This window comes from Triticum aestivum, chromosome 3A, assembly GCF_018294505.1.
Source record: "Triticum aestivum cultivar Chinese Spring chromosome 3A, IWGSC CS RefSeq v2.1, whole genome shotgun sequence".
Lineage (NCBI taxonomy): Eukaryota > Viridiplantae > Streptophyta > Magnoliopsida > Poales > Poaceae > Triticum > Triticum aestivum.
In genome coordinates, this window is record NC_057800.1 from 60,571,913 (window position 1) to 60,581,722 (window position 9,810).

Genomic DNA, 9,810 nt, shown 5'->3' on the forward strand with positions numbered 1-9,810 from the left:
TAGTTTACATCAGAGCACATCTTATATACCTAGATGTTTCTTATGATTCCTTCAATTACAATTTCATATAGTTAGCCTCACTTCACGGTTGTATTTGATTTTTGTGCCAATAATAAGTCTCACCTACATTCATCAAGTCCAAGTGTCGAAAGAAAATAACAAGGTATGCTGAGGCAACCACATGAAACATGCCAAAAAGAAAAAGAAAAAGGGTGATACAACACTCCGCGGCGGCGTCATATCACTAGCTAAGAAGCGAAGCAAGACGGGCGTCATCTCACACACAAAGTACTCCCTCCGTTTCTAAATATAAGTCTTTGTAGAGATTCAATTAGGTAAACTACATACGAAGCAAAATGAATGAATCTACATTTAAGATGCATCTATATACATTCGTATGTGGTTCGTAATGAAATCTCTACAAAAACTTATATTTAAGAACAGAGGGAGTATCAATCATGCCGCCTAGTTGATCCCTTTCCCGCCACCTAGCAAGCGGGCAGTGCTAAATTCTTCCTTGCGTCTTCACAGCCTACACCTTCGATTCTTACCAGAAATAGCTTACGGGCATTACCTATAAGCATGTTCTTTATGAACAGTTGAGCCGTGAAGCCCGCCGAGTCGTGAGGTACGGTGAAACACTCCGGACGACACGACACCCACCATTTCCATCATGAGTTCGTGTTGTCAAGGTTGGGAGGACGTGACGCACATTACAGTCGCAGAACTACAAAAAACACCTAATCAAATAAGAGTCAGCCCCATATTCTAAACATCCACATGCTCACATAAGCATCATTCCCGTATTCTTGTGAACGGCTTGTAAGAGTGACGACGTGCACGTATATACACCTACCTAATCAAGTAATCAACGGCGAATTAGTCTAGAAAGCGACGACGTGCGGGACACCGCTATGCATGTCTAACTTAAAATCAGTCACCTTCCAACAAAATACTCTCCACTTGGAGACGCCCCGTACGTCGATCAGTAACAGACACACCAACTGTACACGTATATAATACTCCGTATGGCAGTGGTCGGGTTCCACCGATGAGCCGGCAGCGACGACACACCGCCGGCACGAGCCACATTTTCTGCAGAGGCGACCGGCGATCAATGGAGATGTATGGCGCCGTTCCCCGGCCTCGGCTCCTCCTCCTCCTCCTCCTCGCGGTCGTGTTTTGGGTTTGCTTACTCCACTTCCGCCTGTCCGTGCTCATCAGTGGCGTGGCGGTCGCGCCGATGGAGCGCATGGCGTCGTTTGCGGCGGGCCACGAGAGCCGCGGCGACGACGGGGACAAAGACCCTTGCCGGGGGCGACGCGTGTATATCCATGACCTCCCGCCGCGCTTCAACGCCGACATACTCAGTGGCTGCGGCAGGACGGACGGGCGCTGGCCCAACATGTGCGAGCAAGTGAGCAACGCCGGCCTCGGGGAGCCGCTGCCCGAGCCCAACCTGGAGGGCAAAGGGGAGGGCGCGGGCGGCTGGTACGCCACGCAGCAGTTCGCGCTGGACCCCATCTTCCACGGCCGCATGCTACGCTACGGCTGCCTCACCAACAACTCCTCCGAGGCGGCGGCGGTGTTCGTCCCGTTCTACGCCGGCTTCGACTTCGCGCGGCACCACTGGGGCTACGACAACGCCACGCGGGACGCCGCCTCGCTCGACCTGGAGCGCTGGCTCGTGCGCCGCCCGGAGTGGCGCAGGGCGGGCGGCCGCGACCACTTCCTCGTGGCGGGGCGCACGGCGTGGGACTTCCGGCGCCACACCTGCCCCAGCCCGACCTGGGGCACCAACCTCCTCTTCCTACCGGCCGCCAAGAACATGACCGTGCTTGTCGTCGAGTCGTCGACCACGCCCGGCCACGGCAACGACATGGCTGTACCATACCCCACCTACTTCCACCCACGGACAGACGACGACGTCCTGCGCTGGCAGCGCAGGATCAAGAGTGCCGACCGCCCGTGGCTCATGTCCTTCGTGGGCGCGCCGCGACCGGGAGACCCGCGGTCCATCCGATCGCAGATCATCGCCCAGTGCGGCGCCTCGTCCGCGTGCCGGCAGCTGGGCTGCGCCAACGGCGCCACCCAGTGCCACACCCCGGGGGACATCATGCGGCTCTTCCAGAGCTCCACCTTCTGCCTCCAGCCGCCGGGGGACTCGTACACGCGGCGGTCGGCGTTCGACGCCATGGTCGCCGGCTGCGTGCCCGTCTTCTTCCACCCGGCGTCCGCCTATCTCCAGTACCGGTGGCACCTGCCGGAGGACCACGCCAGGTACTCGGTGTTCATACCGGACGACGCCGTGCGCGTCGGGAACGTGAGCATCGAGGACACGCTGAGAAGGATACCGCGAGCGGCGGTGCGGAGGATGCAGGAGGAGGTCATCAGGCTCGTGCCGAGCCTGGTGTACGCTGACCCGAGGTACTCGCTCGAGACAGTCAAGGACGCATTCGACGTCGCCGTGGAAGGTGTCCTAGAGAAGGTGGCGGAGTCGATGCGGGAAGTCAAAACTGAGCGTCGTCGATCCAAGTGGCTAGACAAGATTTGGTCCGAGTAATAGGTTGGCATGACGAAGTTTTTTTTTTTCTTTCTAACTAGGTAATTGCCCGTGTAGCGCTACGGATGTAAACATATGTACGCGGATCAAAAGTATTTTGGTGGTTCCGCACCAATTGTGTAAGCATGTACCTTTAGAATTTGCACACACAGATAGCGTTATTAGCGAGGAGCAAAGCGCTTTTGTGCCTGACCGACTCATCATAGACAACGTTCTAGTTGCATATGAAAGTGTGCATACAATGAAGAGAAGGAAGAAAGGCAAAAATTATTCTTGTGCGGTCAAACTCGATATGATGAAGGCTTACGACCGTGTCGAGTGGCATTTCCTTGAAGCAATATTGTTAAGACTGGGTTTCAATATTTCTTTTGTCAGGCTGATTTTGAAATGTGTCTCTTCTGTTCAGTTCTCCATGGGGGTTAATGGCGAGCTACTGCCTTTCTTCACGCCTTCCAGAGGATTCCGGCAAGGAGATCCAGTATCGCCATATTTATTTTTTCTCTGTGCAGAAGGATTTTCCTCATTGCTCAAGTATTACAATGGGGGAGTTGTGGATAGAGGCTTGAGGGTGAGCTACAGATCACCTTGGGTAACCCATCTACTCTTTGCTGATGATAGTCTGATTTTCATTAGTGCAAGCAACCCAAGTGCTCTCCATCTCAATAACATTCTGTCAATTTATGGTGAGGCCTCAGGTCAGTGTGTAAATCGTGAAAAAGTTCTATCTATTTCAGTACTAACACACCTGACTCTTTGAGGCAACTTCTGAAGTCAACTTTGAATATCCAAGTTGAAGCTTTCAGCACAAAGTATCTTGGCCTCCCAACTGCTGTGGGGCGCATTACAAGTGGCACTTTTGAACACATCAGTGAGAGAGCCCGTGGAAAAAATTCAAGGATGGTCAGAAAAATTACTAGCTTGTGTCGGCCGCGAGGTTTTGTTGAAATCGGTCGTTCAACCTATCCCGACCTACCCAATGAGCACTTTCTTACTAACAAAGAAAGTTTGCAAGAGCTCAACTTCTCCTATGGCAAAATATTTTTGGAGCAGTTCTCTGGATAAAAATTCTATGCATTGGGTGTCCTGGAAAGAGCCGGCAACACCTAAGTGCAAAGGAGGGATGGGGTTTCGTGACCTGCATCAGTTTAATCTTGCTATGTTGGGCAAACAGGGTTGGCGATTAATGACAAACCCTACATCGTTGTGTGCTAGAGTGCTCAAGGGTCGCTACTTTCCCGACAGCGATTTTATGCATGCATCTGCTCCAAAGTCGGCATCGGCCACTTGGAAGGCTATCATGGCGGGAAGGGAGGCTCTAGGGGCCGGGCTGATCGCCCGAGTGGGAGATGGCAGCACGTTATCAATGTGGAATGGCAAATGGATTGCTGGAACTATTTCAATGAAACCAATCTTCAAACCACCAAACACCACCATCCAAACGGTGGATGAGCTCATTGATACGACCAATTGGTCTTGGCGGCAAGATATGGTCAGGGAAACCTTCATCACCCAGATGCCGAAGCCATTCTGAACATTCCTATCAGGCAAGGGGGAGGTGAGGATTCTTTTGCTTGGGCATTCGAGAAATCAGGCAACTACACTGTGAAGACAGCGTACCGTGCTCTAATGACTCAGAAAGAGCAGTTGGCTCTAGAGGAAGGCACGGCTACCGGAACCTCAGTAGACGATCATCAGTTGTGGAAGGCCTTGTCGAAATTGAATGTCATGCCGAAAGTGAGGGTTTTCTAGTGGAGAGTTCTTCGTGGGATTCTTCCGGATGAAGCTACCCTCAACTATCGTCATATTGCACCAATTAATCGGTGCAAAGTCTGTTTAGCGATGAGCGAGGATCTGGAGCATGCTCTTATTCATTGTTCCCATGCGCAACGCTTCTGGGACGAGGCATGTGCTTGGTTTGGCATTCGTCTACCCCGACTCCATCCGGACTCATGGGCTCGCGACATCACATGTGATCCCCGCTTCTCTGATGATGACCGAGCCAAGATCACCACTGTCATGTGGTCGATATGGCACTCTCGGAACCAAATCAAACATCGCGAAGAGGGGAGGGATCCAACATCAACGATCCGAGCAATCAAGGAGGCCATTTCCCTCCTCCAGCTACCGCGTAAGGCAGCTGCTATGTTTCCTGGTTATGGCTGGAGACCACCTGATGATGCTACTGTAAAAATCATGATGGATGGTGCACTGAACTTTGCCGAGGGGCGGGGCGGTGCAGGTGGTGTCGCACGTTCCTCTTCGGCTTTGATAGGTTCTTGGTGCAAGCCATATATGGGGATTTCAGACCCCCTGATCATGGAAGCTTCCTCTCTACGAGACGGAGTTTTATTCGCCACTCTTCGAGGACTCTCGCATGTGATAATGGAAGTTGACTGCGTGGAGTTAGTGACACTCTGGAACACTCGCCACAATTCCCGTTCAATTGTGGCTCCGATTCTGCTAGAAATAGGAGAGCTTCGTAATCACTTTATTTCCTTTGATATTCAGCATATTAATAGGTAAGCAAACTTACCGGCGCATCTCTGTGCTAAGCATGCTTGCACTTTGAACGTGATCGAATGTTGGATGGATGCAACTCCTAGCTTTCTAGTGACCAGCCTTATGGCTGACTGTCCTAGGAATGCTCTCATATGAATAAAAGCTCTCTGAATTGCCCGCAAAAAAAAGATCGAGCTTCAACATTTTTTAGGAAAACATAGAATTCCTTCCATCCACAAAAGGATGTTGCGCTGGCAATTTTGCAAGAAACTCCTCATATTTTTCCTGACATAACTCACGGTCGTCCTCTCCGACGCAGGCTATGCCACTTGCTCCCCCTAACCCCAACTTGCCCCACGCCGCCTTGCTTCCCCCTCCCCCCTGCCTTGCTTTCCCCATGCTGCGATGCGGCCACCTAGAATCCCCTCCATCGAGATTATATTTTGTGTCTATCTACTCTCCAACGACAAGGAGCAGCGCTGCTTGTCCATAACCAGAGCAACGAGAGCGTATCGGAGTAATGGCGAGCTAGAGTTGGGCCTCGATGTGGAGGTCGGCTTCTCCAATCATGTACTTCTTCGCCAAGTACGAGCTCGGCGAGGAGGTCGGCCGTGGCCACTTCAGCTACACCTGCGCTACCAAGGCTAAGAAGGGCGAGCACAAGGCCCAGGACGCCTCTGTCAAGGTCCGACACCTCCTTTGAGTGAAACTTGTTCACACAAAACATGCAATTTAAGGCATAGTCCATTGTGAAGTTATGAATGGATATATCTTAAAGCTCTAGGCATAAGTTCAACTTAATATAGTCTTTGCTGAAACACTCGTATATTAAACAAGTAGTGAGAAAAGACAATCTCTAAATGAGTTTTTAAGATCTGGTGGAGGATTGTCAGAAATAAATGGGCTAGGCCCATTAACAACTTTTGAAATCTCAAATTAGACCATGTGTAAAATGGCAAGTGGTGGCTCTAAAGTTTAGCACATATAGTGGGTTCTCTCCACCACACTAATTGATGTGTTGAGGAGAGAAAGCGAAAACCACACACGCTCGCCTTGCCGGCTGGGCTCGAGCTGGGCTAGGGCAGCGCGGGTGTGTGACATGCACGTGAATGGTCCGCCAAAATCCGGTCTGAAGCCTTGCAGTGTCGCGACTTCCTTTTTTCATTTTGTTTTCTGATGTCTTGATAGATAAGTTGATTGGTTCCTTGTCCGGTAAGTTTGACTTGGAAATCAAGTCGGTTTGAGATCGTGATCACATCACGATACCGCCTCCGGTCTTCCTATATATAGTACTTACCGGCCTCAGCCAAGACATCAAAATCAACTAGGGCTTTGTTCTCTCTCTACTTGCGCCGCCACCCCCGAACGCCGGTGTCCACCTGCGAACGGGAGAGTAGGTCTATGAAATCTCTCGCCCTTGTGATCATGCACCAGTAGATGGCGAATAAGATTTTTGGGAAGCGCTCCGCATGGCTGCTCAAGTTCGCCAACACGGGTTGTCTTCCACCAAGATCAGGATGTGCGCCATCATCACCAATGTCTGCACCGACCAGTCGTCAACAACATCACCGCCCCTTCAACAACCACGGCTACTTCATCTATGAACGATCAGTACGTGCACCATGAACTGATCTTGTCTCTAATTATAATAGGTGTTGCATGTACGATGCTGCTATTTCAATCATCTAGTATGTAGAGCTTTGCAAAGGGATTGGAGGGATTGGAGCAGTTGGAGAGATCAGGGTGAGACATGGCGACGGGGTGCGGTGGTGGCGGTGGCGCACAGAAGCTAGCGGCTAGGGTTTTAGAGCGTGCGGCGCGGGGAAGCGAAGGCGGTGCAGTCGAGGGAGGAGCAGCGCGAGGGAGTGGTGGGGAGGAGGCAAAGGAATTGGAGGGATTGGAGCCTTGGAGAGATCAGAGTGAGACATGGCGATGGGGTGCGGTGGTGGCAGCGGCGCAAAGAAGCTAGCGGCTAGGGTTAGGGTGTGCGACGCAGGGGAAGCTAGCGGCTAGGGTTTTAGGGCGCGCGGCACGCGGGGGGAAGCGAAGGGCGGTGCGGTCGAGGGAAGAGCAGCACGAGGGAGTGGTGGGGAGGCTGCAGCGGCGGCAGGGAAGCCAGCGACGGGGACGCAACGAGAAGAGTAGCGGCGACGACAGCTAGGAAGCAACGGCGGCGCAACGCGGCTAGGGTTAGAGAGATGATCGAAGCGAGGCTGATACCATATAAAAGATCGGGTGCATATGCACGTATATATAAGTACATAGGGTAGCCACGTCCTCAACTATACAAGGAAGGAGTAGCGCTTGTTGTACAAGAAATGCACATGCATAATATACATCTCAACACTACTGTTCTATTCATGAATTATTTAATGAAATTAATCATGAATTTGCGCAAGATTCCAATACAGTTATTTTATCCTTAGATGAAGGAGATAAGATATAGTCCTTTTCATTGAAATTGAAAGGAGACTACTGGTCGGCCCGTCAAATTCTTAAACTACTCCCTCCGTTTCGATTTTTCGAATTACTTGTCACAGGTATAGATATATCTAGATGTATTTTAGTTCTAGATACATCTATTCTATGATGAATAATTTGAAACGGAGGGAGTACATCTTAAGCGAAGTCTATACACATTATCTCTTTTTTCATATTAATTATTATTCTGAGAGTAAATAAGCTAGTCATGTCCTCGTCATCGATCTGTTGCTTAGCTATCAGTCAGATCGTCGTTCTGTACATCGATTGCAAGTCAAGTGTGACTTTGAGACGTATGTTGCACCGCCTGCGTTTTTTTTCTACTCTCATACATGTATCAATCTTATCCTCCACTATTTCAGCAGTACCATCTCGTTATCCATCACGTGGAATTCAGCACTAATAGTCAAATACTACAGCCTAACTAAAGCTAGAGGTTGCTTGTTTGACCTGACCGCATCTGTGAAGATATCGTGTGGCGACGGTGTACCAATCTCGCTGCATATCTTCATCCATAAATACAGCACCCGAGCGAGGCCTCCAAGCGAAATCAAGTAGTACAACACAAAGCTCTCTATCAGGAATTCGATCAGGATCATCGTCGTCCATCAGTCGAGACGTACGTGGTTCAGTTCAACAGGTAAGTACTCACCATGCATGTCTCAAATTTTGTGAATCTTTAGCTGGCTATTTTGATCTCTACAATCTATAGGTCCTCAGTACGAGAATGAGCTCCTCGGACGACACCTGCGGCAAGAAGGCGTCGTGGCCGGAGCTGGTTGGGAAGTCCATCGAGGAGGCCAAGAAGATCATCATGAAGGACAGGCCGGATGTGAAGATCATCGAGGTCTTCCCGGTCGGCACCGCCGTGACCGGGGACTTCAGGCCCGACCGTGTCCGCATCTTCGTCGACACCGTTGCGGAGATCCCCCGCATTGGCTAGCTTTTGTTGATGCCCCACCGTTTTATGTGTGTGTGTCTGTATGTGTTATGTTCCTGAATAAACCATAGCTAGTGAGTAGTGACCATGTATGCATACTACTCCTAGCTATGTCGGTCGCTCTGTAAGAATTAAAATAATCATTAAACTTTTTTATGGGAAATAATTAAAGTTGATCGCTGGCTTGCAACTTTGCTATCTTGATCTTTATTTCATTTCTCTGCTGAAACCATTTCAATAAGAAGAATCTCAAATGATCGAACATGTTCATCAATTACCAAGACAAGAAAAATATACTAATTGACAAAAAGTATACTAATTACCAAGACTAATTGACTACAAAAACATTCTCAAATGATCGAACATGTTCGTTTTATGTGTGCGCGCTCGTGTGTGTGTGTGTGTGTGTGTGTGTGTGTGTGTATTATATTCCTGAATAAACTAATAATTAAAGTTGATCACAGGCTTGCAGCTTTGATATCTTGATCTCTATTTCATTTCTCTGTTGAAACAATTTCGATATGAAAATACTCAAATGATGGAACAAGTTCGTCAATTACCAGGACCAAAAAATACTAATACTGAATCTAAAAAAACCAAATACTAATACTAGTCAATAAGACTCCTACAAAAACAAAAACAAACCTAGTCAATGAGAGATTGCAAGAACTCCCACACACCATTAAAAATAGGGCATCAAATAAATAGGCGGGGTAGCGCACATACGCTGATTACCGGGTCACCAAAGGCACGGCCAATACTATTAGATTTTAGTTTTTCAGAACATTTTGTTAAAAAAAATTCTTTCACAAATGTTATTGAGGCATGTTTATGTATTTAATAAAACTTTCAAATGTACTTCAATTTTTTATGTATTTTCAAAATGTCTCTGTAATTTAAAGTTATTCCTGTATTTAATAAATGTTCATATAATTTAAGACATGTTCACGTATTTTAAAAATATTCATCTATTTTAAAAAGTGCTGACTTTTTTAAAAACTATGCTGTAATTTTAAACATATTCGTGCCATTTGAAAAAAATCATGTATTAAAAATATTTGTGCCATTTAAAAAAATTATGTCTTTAAAAGGTTCATGTAATTTAAAAAACATGAATATTTAAAATTCCTTTGTCTGTTTATAAATGATTTTTTTTCTTAAAATGGGGAAACATGAAAAAAGTTGGGAAAGTAAAAAAATGAAAATGAAAAAACATAAAAAATGGAATACTATAAAGTAAACAGAAAAAAAAACAAAAGAAAAAATTGCTAAATCAATACCAAGTGTGCATGGTGAGAGAAAAATAAAATTAGACCCAGTGGCATAG

General features: G+C 48.0%; 1 protein-coding gene and 1 long non-coding RNA gene across 2 annotated transcripts; both read left to right on the forward strand.

The window, feature by feature from the left end:
• The first annotated feature begins 992 nt into the window (after positions 1 to 992).
• LOC123057896 (xyloglucan galactosyltransferase KATAMARI1 homolog) lies at positions 993 to 2,824 on the forward strand. Its single transcript, XM_044480768.1, has one exon. The coding sequence runs from the start codon at positions 1,052 to 1,054 to the stop codon at positions 2,561 to 2,563; it is 1,512 nt and encodes a 503-aa protein (XP_044336703.1). The 5' UTR covers positions 993 to 1,051; the 3' UTR covers positions 2,564 to 2,824.
• A 5,130-nt stretch (positions 2,825 to 7,954) lies between these two features.
• LOC123057897 (uncharacterized) lies at positions 7,955 to 8,659 on the forward strand. Its single transcript, XR_006426996.1, has 2 exons — positions 7,955 to 8,183; positions 8,264 to 8,659. It is a non-coding gene; the product is annotated as an uncharacterized lncRNA (long non-coding RNA).
• The last annotated feature ends 1,151 nt before the right edge of the window (positions 8,660 to 9,810 follow it).